The sequence below is a fragment of the Saccopteryx leptura genome, chromosome 9 (genome assembly GCF_036850995.1).
Source record: "Saccopteryx leptura isolate mSacLep1 chromosome 9, mSacLep1_pri_phased_curated, whole genome shotgun sequence".
In the NCBI taxonomy this organism is placed as follows: domain Eukaryota; kingdom Metazoa; phylum Chordata; class Mammalia; order Chiroptera; family Emballonuridae; genus Saccopteryx; species Saccopteryx leptura.
The window spans coordinates 537,901-561,293 of record NC_089511.1 but is presented as its reverse complement, the minus strand read 5'-3'; the positions used below and the strand labels follow the sequence as shown (position 1 = coordinate 561,293).

The following is a 23,393-nucleotide window of genomic DNA, read 5'->3' as shown; positions in this document are numbered from 1 at the left end:
GCAGCCGTGGTCAAGCACAACAGACCGTACCTATATCTTTCCTCCTTCACAGAGATTCTGCTACGAAAACCAGTAGACACAGGCTCTGACTGAGGCCCTCTGTGCCCTCGCTGTCACATTGTGGCCACACGTCTGCCTCGTGGGTCACTGGGAGGGGACATCCACAGTGAACATAAGAGGCAGCAGGTCCTCTCAGGTAAATGCCGTCTGCCCCACTCAGGCTGTGGGCAGGAGGGCAGGGCTCCGAGGGCGGACTTGCTCATTTGGCAAACACTTACTGACCACCTACTGCACGTGGGCCTTGCAGGCGCTACACTGAGCAGGACGGAGCTGTGCTATCCCCTCACCTGCGAACAGCATAGTATACAACAGGTGCCAAATGCAGGGTGTGCAGAAAAGCCGGTGGGGGCAGCTTGGGGACCCTGGTTAAAGCATCCAGGCTGCCCCGCCCCCCCCCCAGGGCTGCCAGTGAAGACTGCCACCTGTTGCCAGGCAACAGGAGGACTGTCTGGTGGTCCAAGGCTCGGAGAAGGGCCATCAGCCTAGGAAGAACGCTGGCCTTGCAGAGCCTTCTCCAGACCCACTCTCCCGGGAAGGGCTTGAGCGTGGCCCTCAGTGGCTGGTCCTCTCTTGGCTCCTCCCTAGTGCTGAGGTCTGGCCAGCTGATTGCAGTCACCAGGGACGTGTGCAGATCAGTAGGTCCAGCTGCAGGATCTCAGCGGGCTCCCTCCATGTCTGTGGACGGACTCCCCATCCCATCATGCTGGGGGCAAAGAGAACACAGCACAGGGCCTGGCCAGTCCCTGCCCTTCTGGAAACTCTCCAGAAAGGGCGGTGCTTCCTGGGGAGGAGGAGGCAGAACTGGGTCACTGATGAAAGGCGCAGAGAGAGTGCAGGGAAAGGCAGAGCCCCCTCCGGGCTGGCTCTTACCGAGAATACCATCAAAAGCCCAGGTGAGTCGAGGAGAGGAAACCAGGACGTCTGTCAGCTAGAGACGCAGCCCCTGTGGACCGTCCTGCCTCCCTGGATCCTGTCACCATTGTCCCTGGAAGTCCCTGCAGACAGCTGTGTCCCTCGGGGTCTCTGTGCTCCTGCCCTGTGCCCCCCCCCCTCCTGACACTCACGCCCCTGGTCTAATCCTGCTCTTCTGTGTGGGCTCCTTGAACAGACAGAAATGAAGGGAGTCAGGCTGGGATTGGGTGACGAAGGTTGCAAAGATTAGGTGAATGGGTGTTCCCTCTCCCTCTCTCTCTCTCTCTCTCTCTCTCTCTCTCGTTCTCTTTCTCATCCCTCACCATAGGCGAGCAGACCGCCCTCTTGGGAGCAACTGTGTGCAGAGGTCCCCAGGACAGGCCCCTGGGCACAGGGGAACCAGGGCAGGGAAACCAGAGGGGAAGAGCAGGTCTGAGCAGCATCCCAAGGGTCCCTGGGCAGATGTCCTCACCGGGGCTTGGTAAACCTTTCCTCGAAGGACCACATAGTAAGATAGTATTTCTGGCTTTCTGGGCCACGCGGCACCTGGGGCAGTGACTCTGCTCTGCTCTTGTATAACTCAGTCAGACACAGACACTGTTTGAACGGACACTTGTGGCTGTGTTCCAATAAAACTTTATTTAAAAAACAAGCAGCTGCCAGATTTGGCCCCAAGGTCTGTCGGTGTGAAATGTCAGCCTGTTCAGCTGCTGTGACGGGCACCACATTCTTTGTCAGCTCTGGAGGCTGGAAGTTCAAGATGAAGTTGCCAGCAGATTGGGTGTCTGGTGAGAGTCCCCGCCTGGTCAGCAGATGGCTGTTGTGTGTCCTCTGCAGTAGGAAGGCAGAGAGCACTGTGGGGGCCTCTCATAAGGGCACTAACCCCCTTCCTGAGGGATCCACCCTCCTGACATAACCCCCACAGGCCCCACCTCCTGACTCCATCACACTGGGCGGTTAGGGTTTTAACATTATGAGTTTTGGGGGTGACAGTATTCTATCAATGGCATGGGGGAAGGCTATCCAATACTGTGAATTATAAAAGAGACAAACAGGTTACCACAGAGAAGGAGCCTGGCCTCATTGAACACACATTCACTGAGCACTTACTACGTGCCAGGCACAGTCCTGGGCCCAGGACCTTGGCCCTGAGATGTGATGGGGCAGTCCCCCCAGCTGGCAGTCTGCAAACCCTGTGTGGTGAGGGCTCAGGGTTAGAAGCAATTTTTTTTTTTTTTAGATTTTATTTATTCATTTTAGAGAGAGGATATATAGAGAGAGACAGAAAGAGAGAAAGGGGGAGGAGCAGACAGCATCAACTCCCATATGTGCCTTGACCAGGAGAGCCTGGGGTTTTGAACTGGCGACTTCAGCATTCTAGGTCGACGCTTTACCCACTGCACCACCACAGGTCAGGCTAGAAGCAACTTTTTGAAAAACAAATACTAATCGATTTTCATGGGGGTTCAAAGTCTATGTTAGCAGTTTATGTCTGGGAGCTGGGTCTTAATTTTCACTTGCTGTCTCCCATTTCCAGTTTTTCAACAGGGAACACGTGTTAATGTTTCTTATAAAATGGCAACAGCATATATAAAGTGAGGCATCTCATTCCCTGCGTCTCCCTGCCAGAACTCTGCCCTCCCAGCCCAGCCCAGCCATGGGCCTGAGTATCCTGGCCGGTGAAGAGGGGATGTGCAGCCCTACAAGCTGGCTGCCCCCACCCCCGGACCCCCCCGGAAGGCCACACCGGCCCCGCCCCGAAGCCCAGGGCGACAGGACTCCAGCTTTTTCCTGTGCAGTTTCTCTCTGTTGGTGTTGTCGGGAGCCACTGAGCCCTGAAGCAGACACCCAGTGTAACACTATGGGACCTGTCACTGTGGGAATGGGGCTGGAGACCCCGTGGATCCATTAGACTCTCTGGGCTTCAGAGATTGGAACTAACTCCCCAACTCTGAATTCTCCTCTGGTGGAAATGTCACCTATCACTTACCATGGTGAAAGCATATGTTGTCTGAGAGCTGAACCAGGGGCCATGCATCACCACGCGCACTCTGGGCAGCCCTGAGCGCGTCACCGATGCCCTCCTTTCGTCTTCCGTGGGATGGGCCGGGAGAGTTACCCCCGTGGCAGGCGGCACGGAAGCTCCAGAGAAGAGCGCCCGGTGCTTGCGCTGTCCTTGGTGCTGAAGTCGGGCTCGGGGGTTAGACTTCGGGATAGTTCCCCAAGGCCCGGCAGGAGCAGCTTGACCAGGAAGACCCTGAGCCTTGCCAGGAGCGACTGCACGCGCCTTCGTGGGGCTGGGTGCTCACCAGAGTAAGCCCCTCGCCCGGGTTCCCTATCCTTGTCCCTATAGAAGCTCAGGATGGCGGAGGAGTCCCGTCCAGCACGCAGCCCAGGCGGGGGTCTGGGGAAGCTGGCTTTGGGAGGCAAGTGCAAGAGGTCCCCACAGCCCAACTGGGCAGCTAAAGACTCAGCGCCCCTCCCCCCTCCCTGCAAAGCTGGGCTGGGAGAGACAGGGGATGGTAAGCCCAGAGCAGCTCCAAGCTGGTTTCCAAAGCTATCTGAACCCAGGCCAGCTTCAGAGAGGGGCGGGCACAGGGTCTGGGTGGGACGGGAGAAGGGGCTTCAGATTGGCTCCACGTTCCTCTCTGTGTGTGACCTACCCCTCGCTTCATTAGACAGGGGCTCAGGAAGTCAGCCTGGGTGCTGGGGTCCAACTCACTCAATCCGGCCTTGGGACCTTCGCCTTCTCTTCAAAGCCTTCCAGGGGCTCACAAGGCACAATCCAGGGGCTCACAAGGCACAATCCAGAGGCACACAAGGCACAATCCAGAGGCACACAAGGCACAATCCAGAGGCACACAAGGCACAATCCAGGGGCACACAAGGCACAATCCGGGGGCACACAAGGCACAATCCAGGGGCTCACAAGGCACAATCCAGGGGCACACAAGGCACAATCCAGGGGCACACAAGGCACAATCCAGAGGCACACAAGGCACAATCCAGAGGCACACAAGGCACAATCCAGGGGCACACAAGGCACAATCCGGGGGCACACAAGGCACAATCCAGGGGCTCACAAGGCACAATCCAGGGGCACACAAGGCACAATCCAGGGGCTCACAAGGCACAATCCAGGGGCTCACAAGGCACAATCCAGGGGCACACAAGGCACAATCCAGGGGCTCACAAGGCACAATCCGGGGGCACACAAGGCACAATCCGGGGGCTCACAAGGCACAATCCAGGGGCACACAAGGCACAATCCAGGGGCTCACAAGGCACAATCCAGGGGCTCACAAGGCACAATCCAGGGGCACACAAGGCACAATCCAGGGGCTCACAAGGCACAATCCGGGGGCACACAAGGCACAATCCGGGGGCTCACAAGGCACAATCCAGGGGCACACAAGGCACAATCCAGGGGCTCACAAGGCACAATCCAGGGGCTCACAAGGCACAATCCAGGGGCACACAAGGCACAATCCCACTGTTCAGTCTTCAGGGACGCTGTTCTTTACATCCTGCTTGTGGGGAGTCCTCCCTGTGGCACAACCTCCCACACCCAATGCCACCCAGGGACATGTTCTCCTGCAGGTGACAGGCCCTCTGACCCCAGGAACACCTTCTGGGGTCCTGGTGGCCCCGGCTGAGCCTTCAGCAGCCCGAGTGCACAGAGCCTGGTCTCTGCTCCCCTTGTCTCTGGACCCCTTTGCCTTACACCTTCCTGCCTCCCTCCAGCCATGGCTTTTGGTCAAGTCTGTGCCTTATTTTTAGGCAAAAATTTGCAGAGAGAATGTGCTGAGAGGTGGTTTCTGATCTGCCAACACCCCTCTCCTGCAGGGCTTCCCTGTCCGGACCAGGTGGTGGGAGGATGAAGAACAGGGGAGAGTGGGGCCCCCTTCCCACGGAGCTCAGCCCCACTGCCACTCAGCTCTGGGGGATGGGTGTGGAAGGGCCCCAGGCACCCCTGGCTAGACCCTGACCCTCAGCCCAGGCACCCCTGGAGAGTGAGGGGGATGGGTGTGGAAGGGCCCCAGGCACCCCTGGAGAGCGAGGGGGGTGGGTGTGGAAGGGCCCCAGGCACCCCTGGAGAGTGAGGGGGATGGGTGTGGAAGGGCCCCAGGCTCACCTGGAGAGTGAGGGGGATGGGTGTGGAAGGGCCCCAGGCTCACCTGGAGAGTGAGGGGGATGGGTGTGGAAGGGCCCCAGGCACCCCTGGAGAGTGAGGGGGATGGGTGTGGAAGGGCCCCAGGCTCACCTGGAGAGCGAGGGGGATGGGTGTGGAAGGGCCCCAGGCTCACCTGGAGAGCGAGGGGGATGGGTGTGGAAGGGCCCCAGGCTCACCTGGAGAGTGAGGGGGATGGGTGTGGAAGGGCCCCAGGCTCACCTGGAGAGCGAGGGGGATGGGTGTGGAAGGGCCCCAGGCTCACCTGGAGAGTGAGGGGGATGGGTGTGGAAGGGCCCCAGGCACCCCTGGAGAGTGAGGGGGATGGGTGTGGAAGGGCCCCAGGCACCCCTGGAGAGCGAGGGGGATGGGTGTGGAAGGGCCCCAGGCTCACCTGGAGAGCGAGGGGGATGGGTGTGGAAGGGCCCCAGGCTCACCTGGAGAGCGAGGGGGATGGGTGTGGAAGGGCCCCAGGCTCACCTGGAGAGCGAGGGGGATGGGTGTGGAAGGGCCCCAGGCTCACCTGGAGAGCGAGGGGGATGGGTGTGGAAGGGCCCCAGGCTCACCTGGAGAGTGAGGGGGATGGGTGTGGAAGGGCCCCAGGCTCACCTGGAGAGCGAGGGGGATGGGTGTGGAAGGGCCCCAGGCACCCCTGGTTACTCTGGCCCTCAGCCCAGGCATCCCTGGAGAGTGAGGGGCCAGCCCTGCTCCTGGGTGACAAGTTCCACGAAAGGGAACTCCAGCTCTTCTGTCTCCAGCCTCAGCCTGGCAAGGTGCTGGCACACAGTAGGCACTCACTAACTGGATTGAGGTGGCCATCACTAAACACCTCAGAGTCTGAAGGTGGGGCTGAAGAGCTCAGGGAGGGGCCCGAGGATTTGGTGCTAAGCTGGGGCTCCGTTGCTCCCTCCCCTCCTCCCTCAGAGGGACCTTGGCCCAGGGCCCCTGAGGGGTTAGCATAGTCCAGGAAGACGCACCCTGGCTTCAACCCTTCACCTGGGCGGGGCTTCCTCAGGGGAGGGTCGTGGAGAGGGGTTGTGGGATCAAGGCCCCCCCACCTGGCAGTCCCTTGCCCAGTTCTCGCTCCCACCCCCTCCTGGGCCCCTCCTTTCCCCGCGCCCCTGGCCCAAGCCCCCTCCCACTGCCCTCTCCCCTGCCCCCCCCCGTTTCTCCTCCCCTGCCCAGGCCCCGCCCGTCCTCTGTCCCACCTGCCCCACCCCCTCAGTCCCCGCGTGGTGGCGGCCGCTGGAGCCACGTGTGCCCGCGCCCGTGCAGGGACGCGCGGCCACGCCTGCCCGGGCCATCTTTAGCCCGCGCGGCGGCGCTGACTCGCGGGCAGCGGCCCCTCGGTGCGCCTAGCCGGGTCCCCCGCGCCGGCGCCGGGAACATGAGCGCGTGCTGGGAGCGCGGGGCGGCGGCGGCCCCCGGAGTGGTGCCCGCGCCCTGCGCCTCGAAGGTGGAGCTGCGTCTGAGCTGCCGGCACCTGCTGGACCGCGACCCGCTCACCAAGTCCGACCCCAGCGTCGTGCTGCTGCTGCAGTCGCAGGGCCAGTGGGGGCAGGTAGGGCCGGGCGACGGCTGGGGACGGGGACGCAGAGACCACGGTGGGCTCGCCACGCTAGTGCGGTGCAGGGCCGGGTGTCCAGAGCCGGGGCGCGCAGGGTCGAGGTGAGGTTCCCGGGTCTGGAGAGAGAGTGCCAGGAGCTGTGGGCGAGGCGGGGGCCGGGCTGGGGGCTGCAGCGACGGACCGGGCTCTCGGAGGAGCGGGGTGCTCGGATGGGAGTGCCCCCCAGGTTCCCGCGGGGTCTCGAGGCTTGACTTGGGGCGTGGAAGTGAGGGCGCGCAGGAGTGAGCGGTATGGCCTGCCTGGTGGGGACGCAGGGGCTGGACTGGGGTCACGGGTCCCCCTCTGTGCGCGGGAGAACCAGGAGCTTCGCTTCTGTGCCAGGTCCTCATCCTTCAGCCCGCAAAGCCTCGGAGCAGGGAAGGGGAGCGGCGGCTCCGGGGCCGGGACTTGATCTCGGGACTCCGGAAACCCCGGAGGGCTTCCCGGCCTATTGCCTCGTCCCTGGAGCCACTCGGGGCCGGGTTCCTGCGCCCCGCTTACCTGGTTTTAGTCCCTGAGGGTTGGGGTTCTCCCCTTGGCACCCTCTGCTCCTGAGGGGGACTCCCCTTGGGCCCGCGGCACCTGTCACCTCCCCACCCAGCCCTTCCTTCGAGCGGGTGGGGAGCTCTGGGTGCTCTGCGCTGTACAAAGAGCTTCCTCGGTCAGCATCTCACTTCGAAGGGGCGCCGGCAGAGGAGGTCCAGGGCTTCAGTGGCGGGGAAGGGAAGCAGGGCAGTGGGGGCGTCAGACCCTGGTGTTGGCCACCAGGAGCCCAGGTGTACTCTGGAGGGGGCACATCTGAGGTCCCCCTGCTGAGGGGCAGGTGCTCTGACCTTGCACGGTTTCTTGTCATCTCTGTGCAACCAGCCTCCTGGGGCTGAAAAATTCTGAGGATTCCCCATCTCAGGGGTGGAAGGCAGCCCAGCCCAGTGTCTGCCTGGCAGTGGGGACACTGAAGAGGGCGTCCAGGAAGAGCCCTGTGCCCAAAACTCTCATTAGCCCTTGTGGCTTGACTTGAGTGCTGCCTAATGCAGACAACGCCTCATTTGGGGTTCCAGAGTTTGTGGGACCCTGGAGGGTGCCACAGAAATCTGTCCAGCTGGGATTGTGCTCTAGGAGGAGGGGCTGACTCGGACGGAAACAGCTGGACCCAGGGGACATCTCTGCCCCTGAAGTCTCTCTGCCTGTCCCGCTGGGTGCTGGGGGGAGAGCCCGGCTTTGGGTTTGCCCAGCCCAGGTTCCAGGGCTCTGTCCTTGACTTAGACCTCTCCCAGAGAGATGAGCCTCAGTGGCTCCATCGTGACATGGGGATGAGACGGGGAGAGGCAGAGCAGCTGCATCCCCGGGAGGCACCTCTACTTCAGGGAGGGAGGTGTCCAGGGTCTCCGGAGAGTCAGCAGCACTGGAATTGAGTCCTGATGGTGGAGGCAGGCTGGGGGCGGGGCTTCTCAGGGTGTGACCCAGGAGTCAACACCCCAGGAGAGGGGAGTCCGCGGGCTGGGGGCCAGGCCTTGGGGAGTGCCTGGTGGAAGTCCTTCCCTGTGGTCTGCTCGCCTGGCTGCTGCAGGTGGACAGGACGGAGGTGGTCCGGAGCTGCCTGCACCCCGTGTTCTCCAAGGTCTTCACCCTCGACTACTACTTTGAGGAGGCACAGAAGCTGCGTTTCGAGGTCTACGACAGCCACGGGCCCGGCACTCTCGGCTTCCAGGACGACGACTTCCTGGGGGGCATGGAGTGCACCTTGGGGCAGGTGGGCACTCTGTCCCCTTGGGAGGGGCGAGGGCAGGTGGGCACCCTGTCCCCTGGGGAGGGGCGAGGGCAGGTGGGCACCCTGTCCCCTGGGAGAGACGAGGGCAGGTGGGCACCCTGTCCCCTGGGAGGGGCGAGGGCAGGTGGGCACCCTGTCCCCTGGGAGGGGCGAGGGCAGGTGGGCACCCTGTCCCCCTGGGAGGGACGAGGGCAGGTGGGCACCCTGTCCCCCGGGGAGGGACGAGGGCAGGTGGGCACCCTGTCCCCCTGGGAGGGACGAGGGCAGGTGGGCACCCTGTCCCCCTGGGAGGGACGAGGGCAGGTGGGCACCCTGTCCCCCTGGGAGGGACGAGGGCAGGTGGGCACCCTGTCCCCTGGGAGGGACGAGGGCAGGTGGGCACCCTGTCCCCTGGGGAGAGGCGAGGGCAGGTGGGCACCCTGTCCCCCTTGGGAGGGACGAGGGCAGGTGGGCACCCTGTCCCCCTGGGAGGGGCGAGGGCAGGTGGGCACCCTGTCCCCTGGGGAGAGGCGAGGGCAGGTGGGCACCCTGTCCCCCTTGGGAGGGACGAGGGCAGGTGGGCACCCTGTCCCCCCTGGGGAGGGACGAGGGCAGGTGGGCACCCTGTCCCCTGGGAGGGACGAGGGCAGGTGGGCACCCTGTCCCCTGGGAGGGACGAGGGCAGGTGGGCACCCTGTCCCCCGGGGAGGGACGAGGGCAGGTGGGCACCCTGTCCCCCTGGGAGGGACGAGGGCAGGTGGGCACCCTGTCCCCCGGGGAGGGACGAGGGCAGGTGGGCACCCTGTCCCCTTGGGAGGGACGAGGGCAGGTGGGCACCCTGTCCCCTGGGGAGGGACGAGGGCAGGTGGGCACCCTGTCCCCCTGGGAGGGACGAGGGCAGGTGGGCACCCTGTCCCCTGGGGAGGGACGAGGGCAGGTGGGCACCCTGTCCCCTGGGAGAGACGAGGGCAAGAGAGACTACCCGGGAGGGCTGAAAGGCAGCTGGGCTAGCCTGAGAGCTGGTGTGACAGCATGGTGGCTGGGGACAGGCTCCACAGGCCCTCGGGAGGGGCGCCCTAGCTGTGCCATCTCCATGGCTACTTCTCTTTAAAATTCCATATTAGTCATTTTTTAAAATGCGTCATTTTGAACTGGGTAATACGATCACAATTCAGAGACTATAAAAGTCTGACCTGTCTCCCTCCTGCCCTGAGCCCTGGCTCTGCTACGTCCGACCAGAGAGAAGTATGTGTTCTCACAAAAGGAAATGAGCGTGTAATTTTTTCTCTATATGGTTTTAAAACACAAATTGCACACGTTGTTCTGTAACATGCTCTTTTCACTTTCCTGGCGTGAGGGAGCCCTTTTCATCAGCACGCAGGCCTCCCTGTCCCTCCCTGTCCCTCCCTGTGATGGAGGCCGGCCCAGCAGGGCTGTTCGTCCAGCTCCCCCAGGTAGAGGGGCGACACTGCATCCCGCCCCCCACCATCCATGTAAGAAGAGCCCAGCGCCAGGCTGTGCACGGAGCATCTCACATGCCCGACACTGAGTGCCCACAGAAGCCGTGGGGGGAGGGCATTTCTTTTTTCACTGAAGTCTAATTGACACACAAGAGGATATGTAGACTGTAAGGCTTGAGACTGATGAGTTTAGACACCTGTGTACACCTGAGCATCCCCAAATCGCACAGGACACCCTCACTCCTCTGCAGCCTGTTCTAGAACCTCGTGTCCGTGAATCACACGGGATGTTCTCACTTGTGTCCGGTGTCTTTCACACAACATGATGTCTGTGTGACTCATCCCCTTGCTGCCTGGGCCAGAGCTGGTTCAGGGCACATCCTTCTCTCTCCCATTTCACAGATAAAAAGACTGGCATTAGGAAGAACACGGCCCCAAGGAAAAGCAGTGGGGCAGGAGGTCACCCAGGTGCTGGCCTCCCACCTGCCATCGTTAGCATGGAAGAGAATAGCACACCCATGACACAGATGCACACACATGTGCATGCACATATAAATGTGGACACATGCACGTGCATGCACAGGGCATGTGTGTACATACATGCATACACAGGCACATGTGTACGTGCACACATAATGAACATGTGTAGGCCCTGGCCGGTTGGCTCAGTGGTAGAGCGTCAGCCTGGCGTGCAGGAGTCCCGGGTTTGATTCCCGGCCAGGGCACACAGGAGAAGCGCCCATCTGCTTCTCCACCCCTCCCCCTCTCCTTCCTCTCTGTCTCTCTCTTCCCCTCCCGCAGTCGAGGCTCCATTGGAGCAGGGTTTGCCCGGGCGCTGAGGATGGCTCTGTGGCCTCTGCCTCAGGCGCTAGAATGGCTCTGATTGCGGCAGAGCGATGCCCCAAGATGGGCAGAGCATTGCCCCCTGGTGGGCATGCCGGGTGGATCCCGGGCGGGCACATGCGGGAGTCTGTCTGCCTCCCCGTTTCCAACTTCAGAAAAATACAAAAAAAAAGAAAAAAAGAACGTGTATATATGTGCACACGAACCCATGTATAGGCACATGCCTGCACACATGCATGGCTACAGATCCATGGACACATGTCTGGATGTTCATGTAAATTTTAGACAACAAACACTCCCATCAAGGACCTCCTGCTCTGTAGCCCCCCTAGCCGACTCCCCAGGTCTGCACAGCCTCATTCCCTGGGGGTGGGGGGGGGTGGGAGGGTGAGATACTGGTCTCACATCCCAGTGCTGTGACCTTGAGCGAGTCCCTGACCTCTGCCTGACCCTCCTCATCCAGGACACGGCCACTGAGAGCAAAGCCACCACAGCGGCTACTGAAGCGCTCAGTCTAACTGAACGGCATGACCAGCCCAGAGCCGCGGGCAGGAAGTGCTACTGGCCACTAACTGTTACCAGACCAGCTGTCCATTTCTCCTAATGAGAGATCCCAGAAGTGAAGCCCACCAATGGGAGAATCTGGGGGGCACTGCACGAGCCCCCACACCTCGCAAAGAGCTTTCCCACCCCTGGACCTGTTTTCTCTTCTGCACAGAATGTTCCCGAGAGCTTGGCAGCTGTTAGCCAGGCAGCCCCTGATGGGTGGGTGGGAATAGCCTGTCTCCTGCCTGCTCTCAGCTCAGTCTGCCACGGTCCTCCCAGCTGCCCCCAGACAGGAGCCCGTGGGGGGGGGGGCAGGTAAGCACTAACAAGTGTCAGGGCCACTATCACCGTGGTGACAGCTGAGGGCACTCGGTATCTTCGCTGGCCATTGAAGGGTGGAGTGCCCCCACGTAGGAAGTCATTGGTTCTCTGGCAGCCGGACGGGGGGTGGTCATCACTTATCAGACGAGGACACCCAGCCACCTGAGCACTGCCCTCCGCTGAGCAGGTGCCCCTGGCTGCGTCCAGCGTCCCTGCGTCTCCTCACCAGCCTCAGCTCAGGGCTCTAGTCTGATGGGGGAGGAAGCCGGGTGGAGAGACAAGACCCAGGAAGGGTGCAGCCCCGGTGTCCACACTGTGGGGTCCTCTGCACCAGCAGGCAAGAGGTGGGCTGCATCTCCAGTCTGACTCCCGAGCCCAGCACCACCGCCTGGAGCTGTACCAGCCACGGGCTGCCTGACAGGCCCAGTGCCCACACGAGCAGGCATGCCTGCTCACCCACCTGTGACCCTGGATGGTCGCTCTCACCGCCTCCCTGAGCCTCAGTTTCCTCTGATTCATGGCAATGGGGGGCCCATGAGGTGGTGAAGTGAGGGTGCTGGGCAGAGCAGGAGGTGGCCACACAGATGGACATCTCGGGAGCGGTCCTTGGACTGGTGACCGCCAGACCCGAGGGCACAGGGCCCTGTCCAGCAGGTTTGGAGGAACCAAGCCACCAGGTGAGGACACAGGGTCCCCAGGGGGGGCAGGGACCGACCCTTCCCTGACCTTCCTGACTTCCAGATTGTGGCCCAGAAGAAGATGACCCGCCCCCTGCTGCTGAAGTTTGGCAGGAATGCGGGCAAATCTACCATCACGGTGAGGCCACTGCCCTCTCACCCAGCCCCCGCCCATCCTGCTGACTAGAGAGGTCCTGGGGGGGTTCAGACGCCTCCCCCCAGTGGGCTGCAGTTCTGTCAGGGAAGGGTGGGGGTGGGCCCTGTCCTTCGAGTTCAGAGCTGTGGCTTCATCCTGCCCAGGTGATAGCTGAGGACATCTCCACAAACAATGGGTATGTAGAGCTCTCCTTCCGGGCCTGGAAGCTGGACGACAAGGTGAGTGTGGGGTGCCCTCCTGGGGCTGGGGGCTGGCGGAAGGATGAGAGACGCCCGGCCCAGCTGGGGCCCCTGCGTCAAGGCCTTCCCCCTGTGAGAGGATGTGGGACAGAACTGGTCTTGGGGAAACAAGCCATGTGCTCAGTGAGCAGCTCTTGGGGTCCCACGTGGGGCCATCATGGTGTTTCCATCATTGCTGTGAGCTCGGCTGTGCCCTTTCTGAGCCTCGGGGACAGGCCATGGGGGCAGCGGGTGGTGTTGGCTGCAGCTGTGCACCTGAGGCCAGAGAAAGTTACAGCGAGGGCGCTGGGGAGCCAGTGAAGGCTCTAGAGGCCAGGCAAGGCGTTGGCTGTCTGAGACCTTCTCAGGGAGAGCTGTGTCCTCGTTTGATGGCCGAGGAGACAGAGGCTCTGGAAACGCAGGGGCAGCCAGGAAAGTGCAGCGTGCGGCCGGGGCGCCCACTGGAGCCGCACACCCCGCTGCCCCTGCAGGATGTCTTCAGCAAGTCGGACCCCTTCCTGGAGCTGTACCGCATCAACGACGACCAGAGCGAGCAGCTGGTGTACAGGACGGAGGTGAGGGTCCACGCCTGGCGCCCTCGGAGCTGCGGGCGTGACCCGAAGAGCTGACATTCCCTGCAGGACAGCCGGCCCGCCCCTCCCCCGTGCCCCCCGGATAGCACGACTGTGGGGGTCAGCACTCCCAGCACCCACCATCCCCATGTGGACAGGGAACCGGTGGGTGTGGAGCGACAGTGGGAGGATTCAGCGATTGTATTGTTGTCACAACCTGCAGGTGACAGGCGTTTCAGGGACAGCAGTGAGGGAGCATTTCCTCTTTAGATACATTAATTTCAGTTTTTAGAAAAGAGTCTATTTAAGAAAAAGAAGCCCAGGTGGCCCAGGGACATGGCAAAGGTACGAAGGTGCTTCCCAAAGGGATGAGGTCTGGAAACTCAGCTCCAGGCCTGAGGCAGCACCCCCAGACGGCCTCCCCGCCCACAGGTGGTGAAGAACAACCTCAGCCCAGTGTGGGAACCCTTCAAGGTGTCGCTGAACTCCCTGTGCAGCTGCGAGGAGACGAGGCCTTTGAAGGTGGGGCTGACCGGCCAGGCAGGGGGGGCCGGGGGCCGGGGACACTAGGCTGGGCCCTCGTGCACACGGCTGAGCGGCCCGGGCTCCACAGTGCCTGGTCTGGGATCATGACTCCCGCGGGAGGCATGACTTCATCGGAGAATTCACCACCACCTTCGCCGAGATGCAGAGGGCCTTTAGCGAGGACCAGGTAAGCTGGGCCCCTCCCGGTCACTGAGGCTCTGGGAACCGGGTCCTAACCCGGCTTTGAGGGGTCTTCTTGGAGCAGCAGCCCAGGAAGCAGGTGGGCGCTGGGTCCTCTGGAGAAGACCCGATTATGACTCACCGCACCTGCCCGGAGGCCAGAGCAGAGACAGCTGGGAAACCGAGCAGGACACGTTCTCGGGCCTCCCAGGCCCCTGGGGGTGGGGTGCTGGTGCTGGCACTCCGGGTGGGGTCTCTGCCTGTCCCTGTCCCCCAGGCCCCTGGGGGTGGGGTGCTGGTGCTGGCACTCTGGGTGGGGTCTCTGCCTGTCCCTGTCCCCCAGGCCCCTTGGGGTGGGGTGCTGGTGCTGGCACTCTGGGTGGGGTCTCTGCCTGTCCCTGTCCCCCAGGCCCCTGGGGGTGGGGTGCTGGTGCTGGCACTCTGGGTGGGGTCTCTGCCTGTCCCTGTCCCCCAGGCCCCTTGGGGTGGGGTGTTGGTGCTGGCACTCCGGGTGGGGTCTCTGCCTGTCCCTGTCCCCCAGGCCCCTGGGGGTGGGGTGCTGGTGCTGGCACTCTGGGTGGGGTCTCTGCCTGTCCCTGTCCCCCAGGCCCCTGGGGGTGGGGTGTTGGTGCTGGCACTCCGGGTGGGGTCTCTGCCTGTCCCTGTCCCCCAGGCCCCTGAGGGTGGGGTGTTGGTGCTGGCACTCCGGGTAGAGTCTCTGCCTGTCCCTGTCCCCCAGGCCCAGTGGGAATGCGTGAATGCCAAGTACAAACAGAAGAAGCGTCACTACAAGAACTCGGGGGTGGTCATCCTGGCAGACTTGAAGGTGAGTGCAGCCCCAGCCCGAAGACCCTCCCCACCTGCCCTCGGGACCGGGCCCCCGTCTAAGGTCTAAGCTCTGCCGACAGCAAACAGCAAGGAGCGACCCCATCTCAGAGTCCTCCGATGTCAGAGGGACTCTTGAGGGCCTGTTCCTCATGCCTGGTGGTACCCAACATACGGGGGAGGAGACGGGTGGAGTGGAGAAGGGGAGAGGGAGACAGAGGAGGGGCTGAGCGGGGAGGGCACCCGGCAGTCCCCCCCCTCAACCCTGCAGCCCTACAGCTCCGGCCTCAGCGGCGGGGCGGGGGGGAGGGGGGTGTAGTGTCGTGGGCAAACCCTGCTGACTCTGCTGCCTGGAAGCTCTCCAGGGTTTACTCCTTCCTGGACTACATCATGGGCGGCTGCCAGATCCACTTCACAGTGAGTTCCTGGGGCCCCCCTGCATACCGCAGAAAGACGGGGGTCAGCACCCAGGCCCCGCAGCTCCCGGTGGTCCCTCCCCAGCCTGGAGGGAGCTCAGAGTTGGTTTGACATCCAGGACAGAGGTGGGAAGAGATAGGAGGACGGTGAGGCCCTTCTGCCAAACCTGGAGGCCCCTCCCCAGGCACAAAGTCCTTCGTGTGCCCGTTCTTGAGGGTCCTCCTGCTGTGCAGGGAAGCCGGCACCCTCGGGAGGGAGGTGGCCAGGACTCACTCTCAACAAAAACATAGCGACAGAGAAAATGCACAAGGAAAGAACAAGGAGGCATTGACTCCCAGGTACAACAGGAATGACAGCACGAAGCGGTGTGGCCCTCTCAAGAACCACGGACGCAGGGCAGCTGGACAGAGAGCCCAGGGTCCTCTGCCCCCTCCTGCCGGTCCTCCATCCCCCTCACTTCACTGAACAATCAGACTCACCTGAGGGGCAGGACCGAGCAGGTGCCGGGGACCAGAGCGCAGGGCTGGCTCCTCGGAGAGGGTGGCAGAGACGGTGGGAGCTCAGAGGTGCCCAGCCCCTTCCCGCTGCCTGGCTCACGAGTCCAGCCGAGTGGCTCTGGACGCAGGAGGCACCGACTGGTGTCCCCACAGGGATCCCTGCAAGGCCCGGGGAACCGCGCTGAGATGCTCCCTAAGCCTGGATTTCCGTTACCTGTCAAATGGGGGTGCAGGACCCCACCTCAGGCCAGGCGGGAGAAGGGCTCTGGAGTCACCGTGGGGGCCTCCGCAGGTGGCCATCGACTTCACGGCCTCCAACGGCGACCCGCGGAACAGTTGCTCCCTGCACTACATCAACCCCTTCCAGCCCAACGAGTACCTGCAGGCGCTGGTGGCCGTGGGCGAGGTCTGCCAGGACTATGACAGGTGTGTCCTCCCACGCCCACCCTGCCCCAGGCTCCAGCTCGGGCCTGGACCGTGGGGTGGGCACCGTGGACATGCTCATTGATCCAAAGGAACCCACCCAAGGCCGGGAGCGCACGGCACGGCTGGTGGCAGCCGGAGGGGCTGGCTCCTCTTGGCAGACCAGGCACCCGGGTGGCTGACCCTCAGGCAGGTGCGGCTCCCAGGGTGGCGCAGGGGTCAGAGTCCTGTGCCCGTGTGGGGCTGTCCTTTACCACAGGGTCATGCTCACCCTTCACGCAGACATGGGGAGGGTCTAAGTCCCACTTTACAGAGCAGTAAACTGAGGCCAGGAAGGGGCAAGCCTGCTGTCCAGGGGCGGGTTGGGCAGCTGTCCAGCAGGCAAGAAGCCACCCTCCCAGCAGGCACCCGGGCCGGGAGCAAAGTGGGAGGAGGCAGCATCGGGGACGGCCAGAGCCATCCAGGGGCTCTGTCCCCACCTGCACGCAGCAGGCTCTGCACTACACTGTGCCTCAGTTTCCCCCGGGGCTTGGCACAGAGCCTGGCTGGGTTACAAAGGGGCTGCTCAGAGTGTTGCCCAAAGCACCCACAGGCCCACCCCTGAGTCGGGGACCCTGTGTGACAGGGCCGCCTCTCTTCCAGTGACAAGAGATTCTCTGCTTTGGGGTTTGGAGCCCGGATCCCCCCCAAGTTTGAGGTAAGACAGCTGCAGGCCGGGGCCTCGGTGTCTCCCCCGTGCTCCTCCCAGCAGAGGTTCTCCTGGGTCCTGGAACCCCTAGTGGCTTCCCTTCCACTGGGACTTGCTACCATGTGACAGGTGCAGGGACCCTGGCTTCCCAGCCTGCAGAGGGGCTGACTTTGACCTCTGGAGACAGAAAAAGAAGGACATTCATCCGGAATCCTCCACTTACAAATAACAGTCCAACTGGCTTAGGCAGAAAACCATGGGGGGGACCTATTGGTAATGCAACGCAGGGTCTCAGGTCCTGCTGGGTCCCAGGGCTGGAGAATGCCCAGCCCTGTCTGCCATCTGTCCTGGGAACTCCCTTCCAGGGAAGCTCTTCCCACGTGGGTCTCCAAACCTACCTCTCCCAAAGGGCAAGGCTGTGGGGTCCCGGGAGGCTGGGCCGGCTGACAGGTCCCTTTTGTGTTCACTCAGGTGTCCCACGACTTTGCCATCAATTTCAACCCTGAGGACGACGAGTGTGAAGGTAGGAGCCCGAGAGGCTGGGCGGGGGCCGCAGAGGGCCTGACTCACCACCTCCCCCCCACACAGGAATCCAGGGTGTGGTGGAGGCCTACCAGGACTGCCTGCCCAGGGTCCAGCTCTACGGCCCCACCAACGTGGCTCCCATCATCAACAAGGTGGCCCGCACGGCCGCGGCCGAGGAGCACACTGGGGAGGCCTCTGTAGGTACCTGGGGCAGCAGCACGGGGGGCACTGCACACAGTGGGTGCAGGTGGCATGGGGACGAGGGTAGACTATGTGTGAGGTGGGGACAGCTCGTGCAAAGGCCCTGAGGCTGGAAGGCAGAAGCTGGTGTGGGGGGAGGCACGGGGCCCCAAAGCGGCTGGCTCACTTCTGATCGCAAAGCTCAAGGGGAATTCTCACCTGGAGGGACCACGGGGGGAATTCTCACCTGGAGGGACCACGGCTCTCCCATCCCGTCCTCCACTCCTGCTGCAGCCGGCAACTGAGATTGTTCTGCTGTGCATAGGGTGTCGTGTGTGTGCACGTGTTCTTGACTTGCACAATGAATATTGTGCTTCCAGGCTGTGCGGCTTGACCTCTCTGTGTTTTGTTTGTTTGTTTTTGTATTTTTCTGAAGCTGGAAACGGGGAGGCAGTCAGACAGACTCCCGCATGCGCCCGACCGGGATCCACCCGGCACGCCCACCAGGGGCAACGCTCTGCCCACCAGGGGGCGATGCTCTGCCCATCTGGGGCGTTGCTCTGCTGTAACCAGAGCCATTCTAGCGCCTGAGGCACAGGCCACAGAGCCATCCTCAGCGCCAGGGCCAACCTTGCTCCAATGGAGCCTTGGCTGCGGGAGGGGAAGAGAGAGACAGAGAGGAAGGAGAGTGGGAGGGGTGGAGAAGCAGATGGGCACTTCTCCTGTGTGCCCTGGCCAGGGATCGAACCCGGGACTCCTGCACACCAGGCCAACGCTCTACCACTGAGCCAACCAGCCAGGGCCCCTCTCTGTGTTTTGTACACCAGTCTGTGCTGGGCACAGCTGATCGGCTGCTTTCTTTTCACTTTTATTTTGAAAACAACATCAAATTCACAGAAGAGTGGTGAGACCAGGACCATGGTTTCGGCACACCCTTTCCCCGGACTCGGTGATCGCTGAGTCCTGCCTGGCCCCCTCTCCCCCTATGTATCTGCTGTCTCTTTCTGGACTATTTGAGAGCCGACTGCTCACCTCCTGACACCCCTCCCCAAATTCCCTGTGTACATCTGCTCACAGCAGGGACACTCTGACGGTGACCACCATGGAGCTTTCATGGGTGGGACACTGGAGGCGACACCTCCTGTGAACTCCTTCCTCTCCACGTGCCCACGTCCACCCGTCGTCCGGGGTCTCCTCTCTAAGTTTCGTTCCTCAGGTCTCAGGGTCTCTTCGGGGTGTGGGGAGCCCCCTGCAGACCCCTCCTCCCTGGCCTCGGTCCTCGATCTGTGCCGGGAGACCGGTGCCTTGGGCAGCGTGTGCACAGGGCAAGGCTCAGACGCACCGTGGTTGTCATGTACCTGTTAAGTGTTCTACTTCAGCAAACACACTCCAGAGGAGCTTGTAAACCACGGCTCAGGGGTGTCTGGGTCAGCCTCCGGCCTTCTGGGAAGAAGACTGGTTGTTGGACTTGGGGGCTTGACAGAGCGGGGGAGGCAGCTGCCCTCAAGGGGGCCTCCACTCCTCCCCTGTGTCCCCAGCAATACTACATCCTGCTGGTCCTGACGGACGGCGTGGTGACCGACATGGCGGACACGCGGGAGGCCATCGTGCGCGCCTCCCACCTGCCCATGTCCATCATCATCGTGGGCGTGGGCAACGCCGACTTCACGGACATGCAGGTCCTGGACGGGGACGATGGCGTCCTGCGTTCCCCGCGGGGCGAGCCCGCGCTCCGGGACATCGTCCAATTTGTGCCTTTCCGGGAGCTCAAGAACGTGAGTGCTCGGGACAGGCTGGGGGTCAAGGGCCCAGCCCCAGAGGTGCCCACTGTCCCGGTGACTGTGGCAGGGCCCACTCAGGAAGCAAACTGGGAGGGACAGGCACCAAGTGGACAGAGCCCAAGCCGCCCCGCCCCTCCCCCTCCTGAGCCGGACGGGAGCTGCGTTCTGTTAGGAAGAATGTCCAAGCGACACCTAGGACAGCCTTGCACCATGGCCCGTAAACCCAGTCTCTCAAACCTCTTAGTGCCACAGAAAGGAAAGCCCGTCACAGGGACGCACGCGATGGAGCTCTGTCACTGAGACACTCAGCTTCACTGGGGAGCGTGGGGCCGGGACCTGGGCCACGAGGTCACCTCCCTGCCTGCTGCGGCCATGTTCTCTGTGCTTGGCGAGCTGGAGCCCCCTGAGGGGAGCGTCACGTGAGCATGTATGCCACTCAGGACAGGGCCTGGAGCCCATCAGATGTCACTCACAGTGTCCACTGCTGTGGGGACGGCCAGAGGCACTGCCATCTCCTATGTTGGGATCTGTATGTTTAACCAAGGCTCCTCTGGCTACTAGGTGAATTCCTCACTGTGGTCCCCTAAGCTGATCCCACACCATGTGGCAGGCAGGCTCTAGAGGACGAGGCTGGGGTGTGACCAGGTCAGGGGCACGGAGGATGGGGAAGGCCACCAACATGAGCACGTTGTCCCCTCTCCGCAGGCAACCCCCGCGGCCCTGGCCAAGTGTGTCCTGGCCGAGGTGCCCAAGCAGGTGGTGGAGTATTATAGCCACAAGGAGCTTCCTCCTCGAGGCCTCAGCGCCCACACCCAGGACAGTGGCCCGGGCCGCACACCATGAGGACCCGCAGAGAGGGGAGTTCAGCCAGGGATGCTTCCTGTCTCCAGCACCCTTGGGGTTCCTTCGATTCCCCCTGACTCCCACAGGCCTCCTGTCCCCCAGCCCAGGCCCACCACTGGTCCTCTGGGGCCCCCCAAGGCTGAAGGGAAGTCCAGAAGCAAGAATTGAAGGTGTGGGGGCTGGTGGTAGCCCCCATGCCCAGCCCCGCCTCAGGAGAGAGCAGGAGGGATTGGAGGTTCTGCTCTGCACCTAATCTTCATGGGGAGGGGCCAGCAGGCAGCGTCCCCATCATGGAGGAAGCCGGGTGCCCCCAGACCCCTGTCCCCACAGTTAGACTGCTCTGTGCCCAGCTTGTAGCCCTTTCCTGCCCCTCCCTGCCCCAGCTCTCAGCGCCCTGCCTCAGCACCTGCATTGTGGGGCCGCGGCTGGGAGCTCAGGTGCAATAAAAGGTCATCTTTTCCTGGCAGTAGTTTGTGCATTTACTGAGCCCCTTGGTCCCCACCTCTGCAGAGGAGGACTGCCTCAGTACCGGAAGGAGCAGCGTCTGCCCCTTCCAGCCTCATCCCTGGGACAGGGAATCTTCTAGACCCAGGCCCACTGGGTCCCTCCTGGACTGCATGCAGGGCTTTCCCAGCGACACGAGGGTGTCAGGAAGGCTGGACCCTGGGGGGAGGGGGTCAGAGGGCTCAATGGCTGCCCAACTTCCGAGTGACCCCTGCTAGGCTCAGATGGGGAGGGGCTGCCAGCAGGGCCCCCAGGGACCTCAGCCTGCACTTGGCTTTATGAGGACCTACTACGCACAGCAAGCAATACGCTCTGTGCGTAAGGGGGCCCCACTTGCCAGGGCCTCCCAGCCTTGCAGGAGTGGGGTTCTAATTGAGATTTCCCCTGAATTATCTCGTCTGAGAGAAACAAACAGTCCTGATCCTGAATTCAGGTCCACTACCCATTGGCCCACCCATCATCCACTCATCTGTCCATCCATCCACCCATCCATTCACCCATCCATCCGTCCATCTACTCTGGAGGCCTATTTTTAGCTCTGATTCATCTCCTGTTAAGCAGGGATAATGGACATTGCCATGGTAACCTGGCTACACTGAATGCTGGAAGGGCCAACGTTGGGCTCTTTGGCAGTGAAGAGGACAACAGAGAAGTAGCTCCCCCACGCTGGGAGGCAGCTAGGCACAGGGTAGGTGGGTGACGTTGGGGGCCCCAAGGCGGAGGGGCAAGTGTCAGCCTCATCCTGACCCAGGCTCTGAGACCTGTGTGATGATACAATGGTTCCAGAGACAGGAAGCCTCAGACAGGTCCTGGGCTCCACTCAGGGACAGAGCTGTGAGGCTGGCCAGTTGAAATCTTAGGGGAAGCAGAAGGCACAGAGGGGTCAGACGAAAAGAGTGGGAGGGTCCAGGCACAGCACGGGGCAGTGGTGGCCCAGGGAGCAGCCCTCCAGCAGGGCAGAGGCCCGCTGAGCTGGCTGCAGAGGGTGGTACCCTCCCAGAGCTGTTGTCTCAGTGGGATGTGGCCACTTCCAGGACCCGTGAAGCAGGCAGGGAGCAGAGGCTGAAGCCCCAGAGAGCAGCGAGGAGCAGCCCACTGAGGACGCCCCAGCCAGGGGGCCAGGGCAGGGTTGGGTGGGGAAGAACAAGGCAGCGGCCAGGAGACCCTGCCATCGGCCGGTGGGGCTGGGCACCTGCAGGTGTGAGGGGCTGCTGGGGCGTGGGCTGGGGCAGGGAGAGTCCAGAGCTCTGCTGTCAGGATGCCCAGGCTGAGAAGGCCGTCTGCCTCTGCCGGGGGCACAAGAAACAGGAAGTGCTTATGGCCCAGGGCGCAGGGCTGACAGGATGCCCATCTCCTTCTTAAGAGCAGCCCAGTTTTGTTCAGGGCCCCACTCCCCCCCCATTACTTCACAGTTCCATATATTTAGTGGAGACTCCACCCAGGCTTAGCCAATCAGAGAGCATGCTGTCCTCTGGCCACAGTGATTGGCTGGGGGGGTGGGGGCACATGACCTGATCTAGCCAATGAGATTTGGTCCTGGGATTTTTGGTAACCTTTGGCTTTTCCTCTGGTTGCTAAACCAGTGGGCTGGGAGCCGGGAGCCTTGGTGCCCACTGTGCCACCACTGGGCAAGCCCACCTGAGAATGACGCCAACACGGGAGAAGTGGAGCACAGAGAAACGGCACCTGAACCAGCTCCTGAGCCAAGACCTTCCCATTGAGGAGCCGCGAGTTCCCTTTGGGCTCGGGCCCACTGGGGTGGGTTTCTGTCGCTGGCCGCCCAGAGTGTGGCCCAGAAGGCTGGCAAATGCTTCCATTTCACAGACAGGAAAAGCAAGGCTCAGGGCAGTTTAGTGGCATGCACAGGGTGCCACAGCTGGTCAGTGGCAGAAGCAGGACCCACCAACCCTGTGCAAGTCCTAGATTTACACCCTTTGCCACAACTTCTTCCATCACGGGATGTGCTATCCGGCTCCCAGGGAGGGAACCCAGGCCACGGGGTTGAGAGACCCTGCCAGTGGTGTGGAGCCTGCACACCGACCAGCGGGCAGCCAGCTCTTCAGCAGCCCTCCCGCCTCAAGGCAGAGCCGCACTGCAGCACGGGGTGTGGCTTTTCTCAGCCACCAGACCAGAGACGGTGCCCTGGGCCAGGAGCCCACAGTGAGAGCTCCTTGGGACCAACTTGCTCTTCACAAATTACCTCCAGCACAGCATTTGGAGAGGGCCACTTTCTCAAAGCATGCGTTTGAGACTTGCAAACAGCCTGGAGATGCTTGCAAGGGACCGTGGGTTAAGCAGTGGTCCAGGGTCAGGCGGGACACCAGCTCCAACTTTCAGTGTGACCTTAGACGGCTCACCTCATTCCAAGCCCCGTTCCTCATCTGTCACATGGGGGCTCCAGCTGCTTTCAATCATGGTCCAAAATACCTTGGCCACCTTCCCACGAAGAAGTGGGGTGGGTGTTCCTTGTTGTTGAATCCAGGCAGACTTGGGAAGTCCTATGTGACTTCCAAGGCCACACTGCTGCCCTCCTCACTTGAGACACTGGCTCTTGGTACCCAGGCCATGCTACCAGGATGCCAAGCCACCATGGGGCTTTTGGAGGCCCCAACAATAGCCAGCACCCATTTCCCGCTACGTGAGTGCCCCACTGTAACCCTGAGCCAGAACCACCCAGCTGGTCCCTCCCGTGTTCCTGAGCCACCGTGTTTGTCT

The 23,393-nt window shown here is 62.2% G+C and overlaps 1 protein-coding gene across 1 annotated transcript; it reads left to right on the top strand.

Moving 5' to 3' along the window:
- Positions 1–6,462: 6,462 nt before the first annotated feature.
- CPNE7 (copine 7) lies at positions 6,463–20,640 on the top strand. The gene is made up of 15 exons (XM_066348462.1): positions 6,463–6,704; positions 8,317–8,499; positions 12,408–12,482; positions 12,644–12,718; positions 13,210–13,293; positions 13,723–13,812; positions 13,904–14,002; positions 14,735–14,821; positions 15,178–15,237; positions 16,027–16,160; positions 16,800–16,854; positions 17,317–17,368; positions 17,434–17,567; positions 19,089–19,325; positions 20,037–20,640. Exons 1-15 carry the CDS (start codon positions 6,531–6,533, stop codon positions 20,172–20,174), a joined length of 1,677 nt encoding a protein of 558 aa, XP_066204559.1. The 5' UTR covers positions 6,463–6,530; the 3' UTR covers positions 20,175–20,640.
- The last annotated feature ends 2,753 nt before the right edge of the window (positions 20,641–23,393 follow it).

Excerpts from the sequence above, each read along its gene's own strand:
- CPNE7 (XM_066348462.1), top strand. The coding sequence starts at position 6,531 with ATGAGCGCGTGCTGGGAGCGCGGGGCGGCGGCGGCCCCCGGAGTGGTG. Across the intron at positions 16,855-17,316 it reads GGATCCCCCCCAAGTTTGAG|GTGTCCCACGACTTTGCCAT; the intron begins GTAAGACAGCTG and ends GTGTTCACTCAG. Across the intron at positions 17,369-17,433 it reads TGAGGACGACGAGTGTGAAG|GAATCCAGGGTGTGGTGGAG; the intron begins GTAGGAGCCCGA and ends CCCCCCACACAG.